Source organism: Carlito syrichta, unplaced genomic scaffold (assembly GCF_000164805.1).
Source record: "Carlito syrichta isolate Samal-C Ts95f unplaced genomic scaffold, Tarsius_syrichta-2.0.1 Scaffold301917, whole genome shotgun sequence".
Taxonomy (NCBI): Eukaryota; Metazoa; Chordata; class Mammalia; order Primates; family Tarsiidae; genus Carlito; species Carlito syrichta.
Window position 1 is genome coordinate 167,587 of NW_007246013.1, and position 21,931 is coordinate 189,517.

Genomic DNA, 21,931 nt, shown 5'->3' on the forward strand with positions numbered 1-21,931 from the left:
AACACACACAAATCTGTAGCACTGCTATATACCAATAGAGGCAAAGCTGAGAATCAAATAAAAAAATTTTAACTGGGTCAGATTTTCCTATGAGAAACAAAACTGGCCACCTACAGCAAAATGTCAAAATGAACGAGTCCTTCCTTCCTCCTCCTTCCAATTATATTCATTATGTCTCCTTTCAAGACTATTGTCCTCATCATGCTTATTCCTTCACAAGTCTAAACTTGAGGGGATATGAAGGAGACCAACATCAAGAAAAGAAAATTCAATTCAGAAATGAAGAAAACTGGCAGGTATACAATATACCCCCAGAGCATCGCAATATCCCTGCTACAGTACAATCCAGTGTACTGCTGCAATCCATATATTGGCAGCTTAAGCAAGTTCATTTTTTTCTCTCTGGTGATTTGTCATGTTGGCTCCTAAGGAACTGCTGTTGTAAGCAGCTCATCAAGAGCTGAACTTCATGTAGCCTTGTTGGGAATATGGAAAAGGAAGAAAGCCACAGGACTGCCTATTCAGTCTTGGGAAGATCTGGATGATTCTGCACAAACAAAAATGACTTGAAATTTATATAGACGTACCTCTACCAATCCATCTTCAGCTGACTGAATATTGTATGATAACCCTTCTTCAAAGCAGGTGGAATGTTCTGGTTTCACCACAGATTTTCTACTCATTTTTGGAATTAGCTTATAAATTCCAGGTCTCTTTTGTATATAACCTTTATTCTTTTGCTTTTTTAAGAATAATTTTGTTTCATTTTAAAGCACTTGTTTTAGTCAGTGGTTCCTGTTCAGCATTATTTGAACCCTTACAAAAAGAGAAATATTTATTTGTGTTTTAAATAAAACTGGGGTAGGAAAAAAATTTTTAGCTGAAAAGCTAAAATACCTAGGGATGCATTTAACCAAGGTGGTGAAATATCTCTACAAGGAGAACTACAAAACACTGATGAAAGAAACTGTAGCAGACACAAATGAAGAAACATCCCAAGCTCATGGACTGGAAGAATCAACATTGTTAAAATGGCCATACTACCCAAAGTAATCTATCGATTCACCACAATTCCTATCAAACTTCCAAAGTCATTTTTCACAGAAATAGAAAAACAACCCCAAAATTCATAGGGAACCAAAAAGGAGTCAGAATAGTCAAAGCAATCCTAAACAAAAAGAACAAAGCTGGAGGCATCACATTACTTGACTTCAAGTTATACTACAAGGCTGTAGTTGTCAAAACATATGGTACAGGTACAGGAGCAGACACATGGACCACTGGAACAGAATAGAGAATCCAGAAATAAACCTAAATGCCTACAATCAATTGATGTTTGAAAAAGGAGAGAAAAACATAAACTGGGGAAAGGACACTCTATTCAATAAATGGTGCTTGGAAAATTGCATAGTGGCATGCAGAAAAATGAAACTTGATCCCCATCTCTCCCCATATTGAAACATTAACTCAAGATGGATTAAAGACTTAAATGTCAGACTTGAAACCAGAAAAATCCTAGAAGAAAACCTAGAAAAATTCTTCTGGACATTGGCCTAAACATGAATTTAGGACTAAAACTCCAAAAGCAAATGCAACAAAAACAAAAATAAATGAGACTTAATTAAACAAAAAATCTGCACAGCAAAAGAAATAACCAACAGAGCAAATAGGCAACCTACAGAGTGGGAGAAGATGTTCACAAACTATATATCTGACAAAGGCCTAATCTCCAGAATCTACAAAGAACTCAAACAAATCAGTGAGAAAAAAGCAAATTACTCCATTAAAAAGTGGGCAAAAAGTATGAACAGACATCTCTCAAAAGAAGATATACAAATGGCCAACAAACAAACGTGAAAAATGTTCAACATCGCTCATCATCAGGGAAATGCAAATTAAAACCACAGTGAGATACTGCCTTACACCAGTCAGAATGGCTATTATTAAAAAAAATCAACAAATGAATGCCCAAGTGGATGCAGAGGAAAGGGAATGCTTATACACTATGGTGATGTGAGGTGACTGAAGACCCATTGGTGGTGACCAGGTTCTTGGTGTAGTGAACAAATAATTGGACAAGACACACAGAAAGACCATAAGCAAAGAGTAGTTTATTAAGCAAAAGCGACAGGTGTACACTCCAAAGAAAGGTAGGAGTGGACTCGAGTTGAAGAGTAGCCCAAGAGCCTCCACTCATACAAAACTGGAACCTTTTATATTCTTTTTGGTGGGAAAGTGTCTGATTTTGCCAATCTTTCAAAAAGGACATTTTGACTAATGTTTCTGGGGTTAAATGTGCTTTCTGGGGATAGAGTAATATTTTAGGCTACTGCACGGTTCTGCCCACCATCTCATAATTTTCTAAAGAAAATTTGCCTAACTGTATCTAAGCTATGTGCTGTGCTAACTATGCCTGCCTCAACTCCTCTCTACCTTAAATATTTCAATCATAAGCATATGGGGAGTTGAGGGAGGGAGGTTCATCTTCTGTAACTTCTTTTAGGCTGACAAGGAATGTATGCCTATCTAGCTAGGGGTAGAAAATCTCTCCCTATTTGATCTAATGCATCCATGTTGGTTTCATTTGTGGCATCCACCACAGGCACTGGCTGGAATCCTTGCATGATCATTGTATGACCATGAAATTGTTTGATTCTGGAAGAAACAAATTTACTCATGCCGTTAAAAAGACATGGATTGCAAATCAATAGTAGTATAATCATCACAATAGGTCCATTAAAGGAATAACCCAAGCAAAGAAAAGTCATAGAGCATGTTCTGCACAAATTTTCTAGTGGGGGCTCCAACACCATGGAGCCACCTAGACTTATCATACACTTTCTTTAAATCCTCTTCAACTTGTTCAGTAACATTTATATAAGTGCAGCAAGTTTTATTAATAACTGTGCAAGACCCTTCTTGTGCAGGACACAAATAATCTAAAGCCAAGCAGTTATGTACTACTACATTAGCAAGTGAACCTTTAAAGCATCAGCAGTAGACTGAGAAAGAACATCCAAAGTTGCAGTGATAGTTCATAAAGTAGCCTCCTGATATGCAAATGATCCCAGTGGTACTAAAAATCCATTTGCATCTCGAATGCCCACCAGAATCAGTCTAAGTTGCTTTGGTCTGAGTTTGGTGATGTTATAAACAGTTATTGCAAGACCTCATAGCTAAGGGTTTTTAGAGTGCACTGACTCAACATCTGGACATTATATTTATAAGGAATAGCCCTTATACACACCTAAAAATAACTTTCTCTACTTTTAAATTCCCAATTTGCGTGGTTGATGACATGGTTTGGAATAAATAGAGCAGCCTTTTCCTGCAAAGATGTGGAATGTTCTGACTGAAGAAATAGCTCAGTGTGTTTAAGGGCATTGCTAAAATGTTCCCCTTAATCCATGGTCTCCTAGGGAGATACTACTCTTCTTTTGGTCCAGGCAGCTAAATAATTGGGGTATGGCCCTGTGAAACCTCTGAACAGCTCCCCAAATTCCCATAGGTAAGAAATCAAGGAGTGTCTAAATCTCTTACAGGGACAAATCCCTAACTTTAATTTTCTCTGGGAAATGTATAAAACCTGTGAGACAAACTCCTTCTCAAATAACTTGGTGGCTAAAGACTGGAAATAAGGACTGTCTGATTCCTCAAATACCAAAAGGAACTTTGCCTCCACCTTTGACAGGAAAGTATGAGACACCTGAATTGGGCCTTCTGGCAGCTACTTGGAATGAAATCTTCACTTCTTCCACCCCTTCTGTGCCTTCTATCAGGAAATATTGCTTGTGACTCAGTTCTGCACCATGCAGGGGTCTACCCCCTTCCCACTTACATTAGCCTTTAGTCAGGGAGGGCCAGTAAAGTGGCTGGAGGGAGCAGAGACATGGTGACAGGGTGAGAGTCCACAGATGGCTCTGAAAAGAAGAGAAAGCATAACCCAAGAAAAGAGTAAGAGAATATAGCTATACTTACAAATTCACAAGTGACAGTGATTTTCTGTGAGCCTTGTGTTGGGCGCCAGAGACAATGTCAGGTCGCATGGGGCATAATTGTTCCCTGGGTTCTTGACTTGGCCACAAGAAAGAATTCCAGTGTGTTGCAGAGAGAATCAAAGTACAGTTTATTGTAGAGCAGAACACATGTTCAAGGGAGAACGTGAGTACATTAGTGAGAAAGACACACTTTTGTCTTTAACAAGAAGTTTTACATAAGTCTACAACATGATTAAGCATACTATTCCATAAGCAAAGTGGAGGACTGTAGGTATCTGATCATCAGTTTTGAATGCTATCTATCTTTTTTTTTTTTGAGTTGAAGTCTCACTCTGTCGCCCATACTAGAGTGCAGTGGCCGCTCCCAGCCACCTCAGCCTCAACCGGCTGGGCTCTGGCGATCCTTCTACCTCAGTCTTCCAGGTAGCTGGAACTACAGGCACACGCTACCATGCCCAGCTAATTTTTTGATTTATTGTAGAGATGAGATCTCACCAAGTTACCCAGGTGGGTCTCGAACCCTCAGGCTCAGGCAGTCCACTCACCTCAGCCTCCTAAGGCACGGAATTACAGGCTGAGCCACCGAGCCCGGCTTGAATGCTATCTCTTAACTTTTTAAGTTTGTATGTGTCAAAAGGCCCCTCCAAATAATGGAAACTTACTGCCTAATTAGATATGGACTTTTCTTAGAAAACATCATGCCTCTGTGCTTTGGATAATTCCTCATTGTTTCTGTGACTTACTGCACTGATAGTTCCACATTCCAACCTACAAGGTGATCAAGTCTAATATGCCTGGCCAGTTGAGTGAAGGACATGTACTGATAAGAAAGTTACCTGAACACTTAACCACTCTGTTCCCTAATTATCTAAATTAGGCCTGCCTAAGAAAACTTGCCTAACTACATCTAAGTTATGTGTTTTGTTAACTATGCCTGCTTCAGAATCATTGTACAAATTTCTGTATTTTTTTTTTTTGTTACTTCAGAAAGAAGCAGTCCTCCAAAGTGGTCCTCCATGAGAGTGAGCGAACATAATGAACCTGTGCATGGATTTTCCCAGTTTCTGCCTGTGTCTTTTCCTTTTGTTGGTCCTTTCATATATCATTTTGCTCTATCAAACCTTAGCAGTAAATATAACCAGATACTGAGTCCTGTGAATCCTTCTAGAAAATCACTGAAAGTGTGGGTGGTCCTGGGAAACTCTGGAAATAATACCAAAGGTGCAAACCATAAAATGAATGTTTTTTGTTTTGTTTTGTTTTTAGACAGTATCTCACTCTGTTACCCAAGCTGCAGTGATCCTGGCTTACTGCAACCTTGACCTCCTGGACTCAAGTGATTCTCCTGTCTCAGCCTCTCAAGTAACTAGGACTATAGGCCCACATTACCACAACTGGCAAATTTTCTTTTCTTTTTTTTTTTTTTTTTGTTGAGTTGAGGCCTCACTATGTTGTCCCTGCTGGTCTTGAATTCCTGGTCTCAAGGTCTCAGGAGTTCCTCTTGCCTTGACCTCCCAGAGTGCTGGAATTACAGGTGTGAGCCACCATACTCTGCTGAAGGAATTTTCTTAAAAAATGAAATTCTAACATAATTTTAAGAAGCAAAAAGCAGTTAGGAAAAAATAACTTTTTTTTAGAGTTGAAATCTCATTCTGTTGCTTGGGTTGGAGTACAATGGCATACTCACGGCCACCACAACCTCAACCTGCTCGGCTCAGGCAATTCTTCTGCCTCAGCCTTACAAGTAGTTGGAACTACAGGCGCATGCTACCATGCCTGGCTTGTTTTTTGATTTATTGTAGAGATGAGGTCTCGTCAAGATGCCCAGGCGGGTCTTGAACCCCTGAGCTTAGGCAATATCTTACCTCGGCTTCCCAAAGTGCTGGGATTACAGGCTTGAACCACTGCGCCTGGCTGAAAAAAATTACTTTTACTAAATATGGCTGATAAAAATGTTAATATTGTTGCTATACAAATAATCCATATAAATCAATAAGAAAAAGATATCTGCATGTAGAAGTCTGGGCCAACAGCAGGAATAATTTATAAGAGAAGATATGAAAAAAAAGCAGATAGAAAAATGTTCAATTTCAGAGCTCATTAAATAAATGCAAATTAAAATGACTGTGCCATGCACATTTCTAACTGTCACATTTGCAGTAAGTAAATAAGTAAACAAAAATTCTACAAAACTAAGAGATTATATAGGGTTATGGAAGATGATTGAGAACACTATTTTCATAGACTGCTGGTGCTGATTTATATAACCTTTCAGTTTGATAATATGTATTAGGGAATTTTCAGGAATTCGTAACATGAACATGGCTAGACCAACTAAAGGACTATCTTTGTCCTTGGAAACAGGCTCCTCACTTTCCCTTCTTCCTGCCCCAAAACTATAAAAGCCTTGAAGAATAATTTTTACCTTTACTGCTTGAAGAGACGTCTCTGGGGGAATTCCATAGTCCTTCACACAGAAAGCATTCTAGATTTCTCTCCAGACAGCTCTCCTACTCTTCAGAGTTGTCCTTTGGAAGCTGTTAAAAACAAAATCAAATTATACAATATATTCTCTCATACATATCTGCCTCCTTACTTCTTCCAAGTTGCCATTCCTTCCCTTCTATTCTTTCTAGTTAAATGTCTGCAATGTTTTGTGAAATAGGACTCAATATCTTTTTTGTGTCAAGATGCTCCTCACATTGTCTAACACTGCAACACCCCATCATCCTCAGTCCCCCATGCACATTTTCTTTTCTGTGATAATTATAATCTCCCTCAAGTATTTTTCATCAACCTAGAGTGAGCACAATTTTGCCTACTGTCCCCTGGAGAAGATACCTTTTTCTTTTCTTCTTCTCTTTTTTTTTTTTTTTTTTGAGTCAGGTCTCACTCTGTTGCTCAAGCGGAGTGCAGTGGCACGATTGATCATGGTTCACTGCAACCTTGACCTCCTGGGGTCAGGTGATCCTTCTACTTCAGCCTCCTGAGTAGCAGGGACTGCAGATGGGTGTCACCATGCCCAGCTAATGTTCTGATTTTTTTTTTTGTAGAGACAAGGTTTTGCTATGTTGTTCAGGCTAGTCTCAAACTCCTGAACTCAAGCAATCCTCCTGTCTCAGTCTCCCAAAATGCTGGGATTACAGGCATGAGCCACCACATTTGGCCTGGAATGCCTTTTTCTAGTTTGTACAGAAGTCTTCCCTTTGGTCAGTCTTCTCCCAGAGGAGAATCACAACACTGACATTGAAAAATTCAAGGGCCTTTTGGGTTTGTGAGCATTCTTATATTTAGTAGTAATTCGTAGCTGTCATTTTCTTGCCCACCAGTTTCTGGTTGAACCATTTCTAATCCTCTGGACAACTGACTTCAGGATGGCCCACTGAAGAAGCCTGAACACCTAAGGAGACATTTTTTTCTTGCGACTTGTGGACTTTTGATTATGAGTTTTATGGCTATGAACTGATTGATGAAGTACCTGTAAATTGGTACTGTTTTCCATCCTTCCACATGCCAATCCATAGTAGGGTCTATCTCCTGAATGATTTGAAAAACAACTCCTTGCATATTTTAAGTCAATACTTTAAAGTTTTCATCACTTACATACATTTTATACAGTGAACTAAGATAAGCATAAGATCTGGGATGTGTGAGCAATATGCTTTCCTTTGCCTAGTAGGGGAAGGTTTACTATGAAGGAAGACTTGTTTGTAGGTTGATTTGTTGTAGAAAGAATACATAAGGGAGTTGAAAACCTAGAAATTTATTTCTTAAAATGACGTATGCATCCCTTAGAAAAAGAAAGTCTTTACATATCCCAGTTTGAAGGCTGCTCCTAAATGGACAGTGAAACAGTCCACCCTGAAATGGAATTCCTATTGTTGGCTTTGATGCAGTGAACTCACGCTGTCTGTGATGCTTGGCATCTTTATTGGTCAAGATAGGCTACTTGTGCTGCAGTACAAATTAGCCCACAATCTCAGTGCTCAATACAATAAAAACATCTTTCTTACATATGTAGCTATACTATTTGAAATTTGTAGACTCCAAGGGGAATAGAGGGTCAGGAAACTGGCTTTTATTATTTTTGCCTGTGTTTCATTGGCTAGACCCCAGTCATTTGACTCCAACATAACTGCAAGAGAAGCTGGAAAATATGGAAGAGCAGGGGGATTTGGGATTAACACTGACTTGTACTTTGGTTGTGACACGCTTTAACCATGACTCAGAAACTCCTTTTCTGGCCACTTTTTGCAACACACTTCCTGTACATTTCTTAAGTTTTTCATTAAAATAGTAGTGTGTCCAACAATTTCATACCTGCTTGATTGCAAACCCCAATAATAATAGCAAAGTTTTTGCAGGGCTAGGACAATTTTGAAGAAATAATTTGTTGGTCGGGCTTGGTTGCTCAGCCTGTATTCCCAGCACTTTGGGAGGCTGAGGCAAGTGGATTGCCTGAGCCTGCAGGTCCGAGACCCACCCAGGCAACTTGGCGAGTCCTTGTCTCTACAATAAATAAAAAATTAGCTGGGCGTGGTGGCACATGCCTGTAGTTCCAGCTACTTGGAAGGCTGAGGCGGAAGAATCGCTGGAGCCCAGCAGGGCAAGGTTGCCGTGGCCAGGAGCATGCCACTGCACTCCAGTCTAGGTGACAGAATGAGACTTCAACTCAAAAAAAAAAAAGAAGTTGTCAATAGAAGTTGAATTATGAATTATCTGTCTAGTTGTTGTTCTCTGGTTGTCTCTAAACAGTGTAATTGCCTCATAACGTTTACATTACTTTCATACTACCTTTTGGTGTTTACAATAGGATTCTAAGAACCGTAATTGCTAGTATCCAGTTGACTTGCACCCTTTACAATGAGAATCCAGTAGGCTGGAATTCTTGGTGGAAATACTTTCAGTTCTATTCTTTGGGACCCATTTACTCTGAGGGTCAGCTAAGTACTGCATCTTATATCTAAAGTCCTGAGTGGTAGTACTCCAAACATTAAGGGATAAAAGGTTGTAATATATCTAGCACATGATTAGAGGTTTTGAACAAAAATAGTACAACTATCTACCTATCTCTGAAAGCATTTACACATCAAAACACTAGCAATATTAGCTATTAATTGATTCAAAAATTTAATTTTGTTAATTTTCTTTATTTACATGTTCTTATTTTTTTTGTACAGAATTGTTCATCTAAAGAGAAAACATGGGAATGAACTGCAGAAGTTGAGGATTCCTTTTTTCTGTTCTCATGGTGTCTTTCATTTACTTTCTTGATGTAACAGGGGCTTCAGACAATTAATATTGAATTGGAATTTGCAATACTATTCTATTTTTACTATACATACATCTAAACATTTAATGCTGAGAATTCAAGTCCTCCCTGCCTCCACAGATTTCAGATGGAAAAAACCTTCCTTAAAAATTGTCATCTCAACATGATTCTTTCATGAGTGAATGTATTAGAGAGGAATAAAGTGGATGATAGCAATATAATAACTAATCTATAGTTATGTCAATATATACAGTCATGGATTTCAATGAAAAACAGAATGGTAATGTCTTTGAGTCCATGAAAATATTTTACTTTCCTTTTCCACCAACCTCATTTCTTATTTTCTACAAATTTAGAAATAAAAAACAAATATTGCCTGGTGGCCCCTAAATTATAATTTCCTTGGAATATCTACCAGTGGATCCTAATTTTTCAGGTACCATACTCTCCTAAAATTACCTGTCAATTAGGATATAGGAACAGAGCTTCTTCCATGACTTCCAATACATGCTGCAAAGAAAACATCATGCTAACTAGATAGCGCTTTGGCCGTCATGCTTTGAAGAGAAATCCATCTTCTGTTTTCTCACTTATAAGCGTTAGTAGTTAAATTCTCTGTAAAATATCAAATTAAAAAATCCTTTTGTTGTGTATCACACGTTCTATTCAATGTTGATATTTGATCAGTTTGTTTTATGACTTGGCCTTTTTTTTTTTTGGTCTTAGTAGTTGGTGAGTACAGGTTGGGAGGGATGCTGTGATTACTGTCACACAGATGAGCCACTTGTGTGGGCATCTGTCAATTATCCCTGCTCTGGTGCTGCTCAAGTTTATTTGTGTCGTGGAAGCCCTAGGGCTAAGTACCAGGGGAGTCCTACCAAGCAGCTCTGGCAAGCATAGAGTTGATGGCAGCTTCATTATAATTATACTTCTTTGCATGGTTGCCCGGCTGTATCATCATAATAACTTTCCATACTAGAGGCCAAAAAGACAGAGAGATATACAAGCTGCTCAATATATTTCAACAAATTACATTATAATGGATGCCCTTTCCAACTGTTTTCCCCTTTGTAATTGTCCCCTACTCCCACTCAGCCTATCAGTTCTCTCACAAATAGGCAAAATATGGTTCTGTATATCCTTTTTATGTATAGCATATTGAGGACCACTTTTTTTTGTTCCTTAAAATAAATCATGTGTTTATCTTTTTAAATATGGATTTTAAGTTATTTTCTTTAATAGGTGGTATAACTGTATAATACGTATATGATAATAATAAAAATTGCAAACTTTTAGTGAACTTTTACTATGTGACAGGAAGTGTGCGAAACACTTAGCATACAACATTTCTTTTAAACCTTGCAAATCCTCTGAGATAGATGCTTCAGATGAGGAAAGGGAAACTCAGAGAAGGAAGTTACCCTGCCTAATGTCACTTGGGTAGTAAATTGCATTCAGGTAGTCTGACTTCAGAGTTCATGCTTTTGACTGTTTTAAACTCATTTATTGATTTTTGACTTCATGCTCTAGAAGTCCTTTCTGAGTGTCTTCTCTATTTCCTGATATTAAGTGAGTTCATTTAAAAGTTATTGCTTTATCAAATGGCCAATCATTGCATGACAAGATGTTCAACATCACTAGTCATCAGTGAAATGTAAATTAAGACCACAATGAGAAACCCATTAGATTGGCTGACATTAAAATGATTAACAATTCTGGTCAGGTGCAGTGCTCATGCCTGTAATCCCAGCACTTTGGGAGGTAGAGGATTGCCTGAGCCCAGGGGTTCAAGACCATGCTGGGCAACTTGGCAAGACCTCGTCTCCAGAATTAAAGAAAAAAAATTAGCCAGTTGTGGTGGTACACAACTGTGGTTCCAGCTTCTTGGAAGGCTGAGGAGGAAGGATTGCCTGAGCCCAAAAGGTCGACACTGTGGTGGCCATGAGCATGCCACTGTACTCCAGCCAGGGAAACAGAGTGAGACTCAAAACAAGACAAAATAATGTATCAACACATGGACTTCAAATATTTCCTATTGCTCTTACAGCAAGTTCTTATTATAAAATAATACATTGGCTTATTTCAAGGAGAGAATGTCTTTGTTTTGAGTTTCCAGTATTCTCTGCTGGGGCAGTGTGTGGTCTGTGGACGCTGATCCCTCTCAAGCTACGATGGTGTATGTGAAAATTCATAAATTCTATAAACCCTCATTCTTAACCCACTGGTGATGGAGCTACATTAAGAATTTTTTTAAAAAATAGAAATGTAAGAAGAATTTGAATCAAGAGTTGAAAAAATACATTGAACTCTCAATCATTGCTGATAGGAATGAAAAATGGTACAGCTAATTTGAAAGACAGTTGGGCAGTTTCTTATAAAAGTAAACATACTCTGTACATACTTTCCAGCACTCCTGCTCCTTGATATTTACCCAAATTAGTTGAAAACTTATACCTACACAAAAACATGCACATGATATTTATAACTGCTTTATTCATAATTGCTCAAGCTGGAAAACAACCAACATGTTTTTTAGTAGGGGAGTGGATAAGCAAACTGTGATATATCTAGAAAATGGAATATTATTCAAAAGAAAGAGCATTATCAAGCCATTAGAAGATAGAGAGGGCAATCCCCTCGAGTCCTCTCCTGCTCTGGGAGCTTTTCTGTACTCTCGATAAATCCTACTTTCTAAAAAAAAAAAAAGATAGAGAAGATACTTAAATGTATATTATTAAGTGCAAGAAACCACTCTGAAAGGGCTACCAATTGTATGATTCCAACTACATTCAGGAAAAGGCAAAACTATGGAACAGCAATAGATCAGGGATTGCCAGCGGGTAAGGGGGGAGGGAAGTATGAGTAGGTGGAGCACAGAGGATTTTTAAGGCAGTGAAATAAGCTGTATGATAATACAATGGTGGATACAGGTTATTGTGATTTGTCAAAGCTCAAAATGTACAAAAGCCAAGAACGAACCTTAATGTAAACTACGGATTTTGGGTGTTAATTATATATCAATGAAGGTTCATTAATGATAATAATTGTGCCCTCTGGTGTGGGATGTTGCAAGTAGGGTACGCTGTGCATGTGTGGGGCAGGAGATAGATGGGAAATCTCTGTATTTTCTGTTCAATTTTGCTATGTACCCAAAACTGCTCTAAAAAGTAGTCTGTTAAAAAAAAATATTGAACTAGTAGTTCATCATTTTTTCCATATTGTGTTAAACATAAGTCCAGTTTAATCTCAGGCATCATGATCTAAACTTTTGTTTTTTTGAGGTGGGTTCTCACTCTGTTACCCAGGCTGAGTGCAGTGACATTATCACAGCTCACCACAGCCTTGACCTTCTATGCTCAGGCAATCCTTCTGCCTCAGCCTCCTGAGTAGCTAGGACAATGGGTCCATGCAAGGACACTGAGGTGAGATTAACATTTTTTTGTAGAGCTGAGGTCTCACAATGTTGCCCAGGCTGGTCTCAAAACTGGGCTCAAGCAGTCCTCTGGCCTCCACCTCCCAAAGGGCTAGGCTTATAAGGAACCACTATACCCGCCCGACCTGATCTAAACTTTGTAGGTCATTTAGTCAAAATTTTGTTTTGGGATTTAATGTTGATGTTAAATGTGTTCAGTGAATTATTAATATGATAATAGATCTATTTACTTATTTTTATAGCTGATGGAGTGAAGAGAAAAAGGGAAATACACTTGTGATTGTGAATTGTTTATTGCATTTTCAGAATTCATTGTTTCTTCTCTGTCTTGAACAGAGATTCTTGTTGTTACTTTCAGTATCCCACATATTAGGATGTCACTATTTACTTTGCTTTTTATTTTTCATCAGATGAAATATCTTGGGCGAAGCTGTGGACTTTATTCTGGTATTATATTATTTGGACTTTATATTTCTGGTATTAGAGCCTTTATTTTTTGCAGATTTACTTTTAATTAGATTAGGACAATATTTCAATGTTGCATATAAAGCAGAATCATTGTGAAGGAAAACTATTATTTTTGATAGTAACAGAGATTACTTAAAATAGAATAGGGAGAATTCTGCATTCTTCCCTCTAAAAATTATTAATCAATACTCTTAAAATATTTTCTGTGTTTTGTCAGATATGGACAATATAAAGCCATTGGAGGGTGTAAAAATACTGGATCTTACAAGGTTTGTATTGGTTCATCTACATTTTGGTGATTGGATTTTTTCCTTCTCTCAAAACATTTATTTTGGGTTATAAGAGGATACTTATATATTTCTGTTGAAATTTTGGAGAATAGAAAAGAAAAAAGTTCTATAATCTTATAATTCCAAGAGATAATTAGTATAATATTTATACATTTTCTCCAATCTATATATTATATGTATATAATTTTAAAAAGGAAAAATTAGACCTATATATAAATGACAGTTTTATCCACATTGTAAACAATGTCATATTTAAAATATTTTCCAGTCATTCAAAATTCAACAAAACATAAGCTAGTATTTTATTATATAGATTTCACATGATTACTTAATCATCTCCTGATCTTTCAATATTATAAATTAGGCTTCCTGGTACACAAATCTTTGCCCAAGTTTTGAGTTCTTCCTCAAGATAGAATTCTAGAAATAGAATTATTGAGTCAAAGGGGATATACTTTTTAAAGCTCTTGATACATATGGCCAAATTACAGTTTTGACAATTTTGATTCTTACTAGCATTATATGAGCTTTCTGTGTTGATAGAGTATTAAGAAAAGAATTTATATATTAATAATAATTTTCAAGATGGTAATTAGTTTCTTTATCATTATTAACATTGTAGAATCCTGGCGGGACCTTTTGCTACTATGAATTTAGGAGATCTTGGAGCAGAAGTTATAAAAGTGGAGAGACCAGGTAAATCTATTGCTCCATTTTAAATAAATGGAAAAAAACTAATAAATGTGTTTAGTAATTCTTTACATATCCATTTATGTTGTTGTTGTTTTTTGAGACAGTGTCTCACTCTGTTATCCAGACTGGAATGCAGTGGCACAACCATGGTTCACTGTGGTCTCGAACTGCTGGTCTCAAAGTGATCCTTCTCTCTCCCAAGTAGCTGGGACTATAGGCATGCACTGTCATAACTTACTAATTTTTCTATTTTTTTTTTTTGTAGAGATGAGGTCTCGCTATGTTGCCCAGGCTGGTCTTGAACTCCTGGCTTCAAGTGATCCTCCCGCCTCAGTCTCCCAAAGTACTACTTGTTTTTCAAGGTATGAGCCACCATGCCTAGCTAAATATTTGTGTTTAGTGTACCAGTGAGTGGGATGAGGAGAGAATTGAAATGATTATTTTCTCTTCCCCATTCCTTATTTGCATCTAAATGTATACTAATGATCTCTTTTTACTCTTTATGTGTGCCAAGGGCTTAGACTCAAACCAGTTTCTTGTCATGCACCTGAAAGCTTCAGTTAGAAGCTGAGATGAGCTGGGCTTGGTGGTTCAGCCTGTAATCCCTCACCTTTGGGAGGCTGAGTTGAGTGGATTGCCTGAGCCTGTGGGTTTGAGACCCGCCTGGGCAGTGAGACCTCATCTCTACAATAAATCAAAAAATCAGCCGGGTGTGGTAGCGCATGCTTGTAATTCCGGCTACTTGGAAGGTTGAGGCGGAAGGATCGCCAGAGCCAGCAGGTCGAGGCTGCCGTGGCTGCACTCCAGTCTGGGCGACAGAGTGAGACTCCAACTCAAAAAAAAAAAAAAGCAAAAAAAGAAGCTGAGGTGCAGCATATAATAACAATGATGATAACAACACTTGTATAAGTGCCAGGCATAGTTCTAAACACTTTGCCAGTTTTAGTTTATTTAATCTTTACAACAACCCAGTAGGCTGATGCTATTATTTCTAGTTTATAAGTGAGAAAATAGGCACAGAGAGATAAAGCAATTTGTTCAAGGTTACACAGCTAAGAGGGAATATTCAGGCACTTGAGCTCTGATCCTTGCCCTTCTTAGAAACCTTCCTTGAGACTGAGATTAGGGTGGGCTTGGCCCACATGTGGGATAATGGGAAGGCAAGGACAAAGGGAGGATAAAAGGGAAGAAACAAAATACAAATGAAGGGGAGAAGAAGAAAGAATCAAAGTCCTTCAAAAAGGAATTCAAGTATCCCAACTGAAGTCATTCTTTTCTCTTTTCAATAAAAGCAACATTTCCCCGTTTTATAATTTTAAAGATTTTGAGGGTGAACACCAAAGCTTAGATCAATTTTTTGTCTTTATGTTTTCATCTGACATCTTTTCTGCTCTTCCTCATTTGTCCACCAATAACTATATTCTGTGTACACAATTCTCACTTTTATTTGGTGTCACGTTAGCATTTTGGTGTTTATTTCTTGATGTTATTGATAAAGTTGCTTAGAAAAGTATTGTTGTTGTGTGCCTTTTCTCTCCAATAAGCACTTAAAGGGCACAGTCTAATTTTTTTTTTTTTTGGCCTCTATATCATCCTATAAACAGTTGGTTTTGAAAGTTTTCAAAAATTGGTATTATTGCTTATTCTTCAAGATCTGATCCTTATGGGTCTGGAACAGAATTCCCAAATCAGTGAGACTGGTCTAGTGCTGAATAGTGTATATATACCTATAAGACTCACAAGAAACATATTTGCAATTAAACCAACTTATTAATGATTATAAGTGATATATCCCTATAAAGTAGAATCCTCAATCTGGAAGATTCAATTTCATACTAAATAGATCTTAAGAGGCCAAAGCAGTTATCAGAAGATTCTCTGATCAACATAAGGAATATTGTGTATTATTATATATTATTTATCTGACATTGTCCTTATAAGTCCCAGATGGTAGAAGTGACTGGTTAGCCCTGCTTTCTAGACATAATGATTCATTTATTTAGTCAATGATATTCATCACTCTTGATTATAGCTGGATACATGCTGAAAAATGTTTACTTTCTAGCTGAACATTTTTCTTTTTCAGTTTCCATAAAGCTTCTATTTTCCACATTGCTATCCAATTTCCATACCACAGCACTTTCTGATTTCAACCATTGGTTTTCTTGCATCTTCCATTTCTAGATAGAGAATTCAATCTAATTTCTCTTGCTATTTCCAGACTAATATTTGTATTTATATTAATTTTATAAATCACAATTCTCTATTTATTTAGACCTAGCTCTCATTTGTACTTTTTAGTTTCTACCATGGGGAAGACCTTTCTTTGTCTAGGCCTTTATTATGTCCCATTGCCATGCACTTTGTATTCAGCCTTGTTCCTATCAGATGTTTATTGCTTTTTTTGACCAATTACTCTGACTATTTCCCTTAACCCTCCTGCCCAATACATTTTTTTTTTAAATTGGAGTCTTACTGTGCCGCCCAGGTTGGAGTGCAGTGGCATGTTCATAGCTACTGCAGCCTTGACCTGCTGGGCTCAGGTGATCCTCTGGCCTCACCTTTCCAAGTAGCTGGAACCACAGACACGTGCCATCACACCTGGCTAACTTTTTTGCTTTATTATAGAGATGAGGTCTTGCCAAGTTGCTCAGGCTGATCTTGAACCCCTGGACTCAGGCAGTCCTCTGGCCTCTGCCTCCCAAAGTGCTGGGATTACATATTACGTTGTTTCTTTTTGTGTTCTCTTCTCTAGTTCTGCAATTAAATACAATTTGGTTGTAGTTTTCTGATTTAGGACTTAGATTGTTTTTATTGTGTAATCTAAGAGCACACCAAATTTAAGTATACTTTTGTGACTTCTTTTTTTAGAGTTAGCCAGTCAGTGGGTATATCTGTGTGACCGCAAGGCCAGGCAGAACCTAAGTGATGGAGGTGAGCAGGGAAGGACAGTGGATGCTGCTGCTGACCTTTCATCATTGCCCCCACTGGCAGGAATATGAGGCCAGGGATATTGGTCTTTTGTTCTCTGCTCTGCACAAAGCAGTGACTGTAACATATTTAGTGCTCAATACATATTTGCTTAATGAATGAATGTGACAAAAAGTCATCTAAGAAAGGCAGTGGAAGTGGAAGCTAAATACTGGGTATGCATGGGCATAAGGGTGGGAACAACAGATGCTGGGGACTTCTAAAGTGGGGAGGGAAGGAGGAAGGGGGTAAGGATTGAAAAACCACCCTTTGGATACTATGCTCATCATCTGGATGATGGATTCTGTAGAAGCTCAAACCTCACTACCATGTAACATACGTATAACAAACCTGCACATGTACCCCTTGAATCTAAAATTAAAAAAAAAAAGAGAAAGAAAAGCAATAATGACTTTTTCCAGGAAATTTCCAGATTTTGAAATCATGGTAGCAAGTTACAAACTTTAAAAACCATGTGGTGCATCTGAGACATGTCTCTCAAGCTGCCAATTTGTGGCCTTTAATCTTGCATTTCCTGTCATGTGCCATGGACACGGATGCTTCTGTCTCTAAAACCCTGGTTAGATCAGAAAAGTCTATAGGCCTCAATTTAGACGTCTGACATTATCTTCACCTGAGAAATGCAAGCAAACATTAAAATAAACTATCTAATTTTAGCTTTTTCTTGGCATTGCTTCTTTTAAAAAAAAAATTAAAAAATCTCTTTTTGTGTGCCAGGGACTTGCTCTGTTGGCTAGGCTGAAGTGCAGTGGCATGATCACAGTTTGTCACTACCGCCTCAACCTCCTGGGCTCAGGCAATCCTCCCGAGTAGCTGGGAATTCAGGAATGCACTACAGCACCTGGCTAAGTTTTTAATTATTATTATTTTTTGTAGATACGGGGGTCTCCCTATGTTGCACAGGCTGGTCTTGAACTCCTGGCCTCAAGCAGTCCTCCCAAAGTGCTAGGTTTACAGGTGTGAGCCACCATACCAGAACTTTAAACATTAAAAAAAAAATGTATCAGGAGTTTTTTTTTTTTTTGAGTTGGAGTCTCACTCTGTCGCCCAGACTAGAGTGCAGTGGCCCCTCCCGGCCACCGCAGCCTCGACCTGCTGGGCTCCAGTGATCTTTCTGCCTCTGCCTTCCTAGTAGCCGGAATTATAGGTGCGCGCTACCACGCCCGGCTAATTTTTTGATTTATTGTAGAGATGTGGTCTCGTCTGCCCAGGCGGGTCTCGAACTCGTGGGCTCAGGCAACCCGCTCACCTCAGCCTCCCAAAGGTGCGGGATTACAGGCTGAGCCACCGAGCCTGGCTATTGGAGTATTTTTAAAAATGAAGGAGGCTGGGCTTTCTCATGAGTCTGAGAGATCCGGTGTGATCCTTATGCTTTCATACACATATTTCCCATGAAGTCTCTGACCGTTTTATTACTGTGGGATTGCCTTTGTGGACCCTTGAAGTTAATTTTTCCCTCCTGATGTTTGGAGCACGTTATTCTGTTTGATACTTAGCAGTTATTACTTTGTGTCTTTATTGGTTCATCTCTAGTTAGAGCTAATGCTTCTTTTCTTGTCTGTGCTGTTGTACTCTGTCTCTCTTGTGTGTGTGTGTGTGTTTAAATAAATGAGTTTAAAACATAAATAAGTACATAAATGGGCTCGGTGGCTCAGCCTGTAATCCCGCGCCTTTGGAAAGCTGAGTGGATTGCCTGGGCCCCCGGGTTCGTGACCCGCCTGGGCAACTTGGTGAAACCTCATCTCTACCGTAAATCAAAAAATCAGCTGGCATGGTAGCGCGTGCCTGTAATTCTGGCTACTCGGAAGGCTGAGGCGGAAGGATCCCCGGAGCCCAGCAGATCGAGGCTGCAAGTGGCAGGGAGCAGCCACTGCACTCCAGTCTGGGCGACAGAGTGAGACTCCAACTCAAAAAAAACAAAACAAAAAAACAAACCAAAAAAAAAAAAAAAACACATAAATAAGTGAGTTTATTCTTTAGTTTCTGTTTTTTTGTTTCCAAACAATATTTCTATTTTAAAATCAATCTCAATGGGTAAGGTCTAATGGTTAATAAATTGATTGTATCATTTAAATGATTAGAGCTCAAAACTTTAACCCAAATTCACAAAGTCTCTCTTTTTGGGGAGTCTGGTGATAAATACTTTAACTATAATTATCCATATAGTTGTTAGTTTCTTATATAAATAATTAATCAGAACTTATATTGTAAAACTCTTAAGTGACACTATTTTGTGCCATTTATTTATTGATTCCTTTTATGAGTTCTGCGTTCTCATTACCAGTTGCATTTGATGTAGATAAATTTTTTTTTCTATAATTCTGTGGTGTTGCCTTTGAATCAGACATGAATGCATTTCAGTATTACTTGAAGTAGATATTCAGAATAAAATACCCTATTTTTGATGGTTTTAGACTTTACTTTGAAGTAAAACCTAGATGACAAAAATTTTGTTCTAAAAAAATATTTCAAGGCTGGGTGTAGTGGCTCATGCCTGTAATCCCAGAAGGCAAGGTAGAAGGATGGCTTGAGCCCAGGAGTTTGAAACAAGCCTGGGCAGCACAGTGAGACCTTGTCTCTACAAAAAATAAAAAAAAAAATTAGCTGGGCGTGCTGATAGATGCTTGTAGTCACAGCTACTCAGGAGGCTAAGGAGGAAGGATTGCCTGAGCTCAGGAGGTCAAGGCTGCGTGGTCCGTGATTGTACCACGTACTCCAGCGTGGGTGACAGAGTGAGACCCCCAACTCAAAATCAATCAGTCAGTCAAAAATATAGTTTGTTTTTTTAAAATTCATGGTCTTACTCTGTTGCCTAGACTGAGTGCAGTGGTATGATCATGGGTCACTGGAAGCTTGACCTCCTAGGCTCAGGTGATCCTTCCTCCTAAGCCTCTTGAGTAATTGGGACTACAGGTGTGTGCCACCATGCCTGGCTAATTTTTTCATTTTTTGTAGCATCAAGGTTTTGCTATGTTGCCCAGGCTGGTTTCGAACTCCTGAGTTTAAGCAGTCCTCCCATCTTGGCTTCCCAAAGTGCTGGGATTATAGGTATGAACCACTACACCTGGCCTAATAGTATTTTAAATTGTTGACATTTGGTATTCAGTAACTTATTTTGCCTTTTTTGATTCTTTGTTGCCGTAAGTATTTTATAATATTATAATAATATAGTGATTAACAAATATGTAAATATTATATAGACTTATTAATACTATACCCAGACACCACTTTATCATAATTACTCATATATCATTATTCTGATTTAAATTATATTTAACAAAAATCTTTTGCGGACTTAACATTTTCTTTGCACATTCAATGCTAAGAAACGCTGAAAGAGCTAACTGATTTGCTTGCCAAAAATGGAGTAATTTTTTCCTCTCTGAAATTTGCCATTCATTAGATCTGAAGACCACCAGTAGGATATTTCCTTCGGGAATTTTGACTTTTAAGAATGGAATTAAAAAAAAAAAAGAATGGAATTTAGTGAAAGAGGATATGGAAGGATTTACTGATTAACATGAACAGGCAAAGAGTTTGGGCAGTTCTAATAACCTCCTGTGTGGCCCCTTGTAGGCAGCTGATTCTACTGGGCGAAACTGATCTTGTTTGGGTACCTGTGAATGTATATGATGAGTGAGCCTGTAGGTTTAAAATGTCTCATGATGTTTTACAGTTAAACATTAATAGCTCATATTGTTATTTTTAGGAGCTGGTGATGATACACGAACTTGGGGGCCACCTTTTGTGGGGACAGAAAGTATATATTATCTCAGTGTTAATCGAAATAAAAAAGTAAGAATATCATCCCTCTTTTGCATTCTTTGTAACTAATATTTCAAGTGAGATGATTTTATTCATTCCCCAGTCACCAAATAAAAACAATAGAGCTTTTTACTAATCTTCCTTTTCTACTAAATAACTTAAAACATTGCATGAGAATTTATGATGGAAGTAATTTTATGAGAGAAATAATTTGAATCAATTGATTCTTTACATCTGTTATTCTCTTGGAGAACAGTAATTGCCTAACACTTTGTATTATTATTTAAAAACACTTGCTATAATCCTTGCTATCATCCTTACATATCCTATTTGTAAATAAAATCAGTAACAATGATTTAAGTATTTCTTCATGATTAAAATGGGCTTACTTTAAGATGATAAACTTAAAGTATGAATGACTTTCTTGTTGAACTGTCAGTAATAAGAAATACCTTTATGATAGGATTTTAATATATATATTTTAATTTTTAGAGTATTGCTGTTAATATCAAGGATCCAAAAGGGGTGAAAATCATCAAAGAGGTACAGTATACTCTGTGGAAGGCATCTTACCACCTAGGTTGTAATTAGGGATTTGAACATCAGCGTAATAATATTTTAAGACTTAATTTTATTGATAATTTGTACTTTTGTGATAAATGCATTTTAATAATTTATGTTGATTTTTGTACTTTTATAGTAACTGCAATGTGCTTTATAATTTTTTGTATATTGTGTTTGAATGATTGTACTAGATACTGCTGACTGATTTTCTACTCTACATCAGATCCTGGCCTTGTGCACTTTACTTACATTATCTCCTCTACTCAGAATTTGTCTTACAAATGAAGTATCAGAATCCCCATTTTCATAGAAGGGAATTGAGTCTCAAGGGGGTCCAAGTGATGCTCCAAACATTACATAGCTAGCAAGGGGAAAAGCTGGCGCTTAGACCTGGGCATACATTGGAGAGGCCAAACTTTTTCTAACACTTAGGTGGCCAGTATATTCAGACTTGATC

General features: G+C 37.8%; 1 protein-coding gene across 1 annotated transcript in view; it reads left to right on the forward strand.

Moving 5' to 3' along the window:
• SUGCT (succinyl-CoA:glutarate-CoA transferase) overlaps positions 1–21,453 on the forward strand; it is a gene marked incomplete at its 3' end in the record, with an annotated part of 33,114 nt that extends 11,661 nt beyond the window's left edge. Inside the window, exons 2-5 of the mRNA XM_008055672.2 lie at positions 13,389–13,440; positions 14,084–14,157; positions 20,855–20,940; positions 21,403–21,453. Of these exons, the coding sequence (XP_008053863.1) occupies positions 13,389–13,440; positions 14,084–14,157; positions 20,855–20,940; positions 21,403–21,453 (263 nt within the window). The remainder of the gene's footprint in view (positions 1–13,388; positions 13,441–14,083; positions 14,158–20,854; positions 20,941–21,402) is intronic.
• Positions 21,454–21,931: the final 478 nt, after the last annotated feature.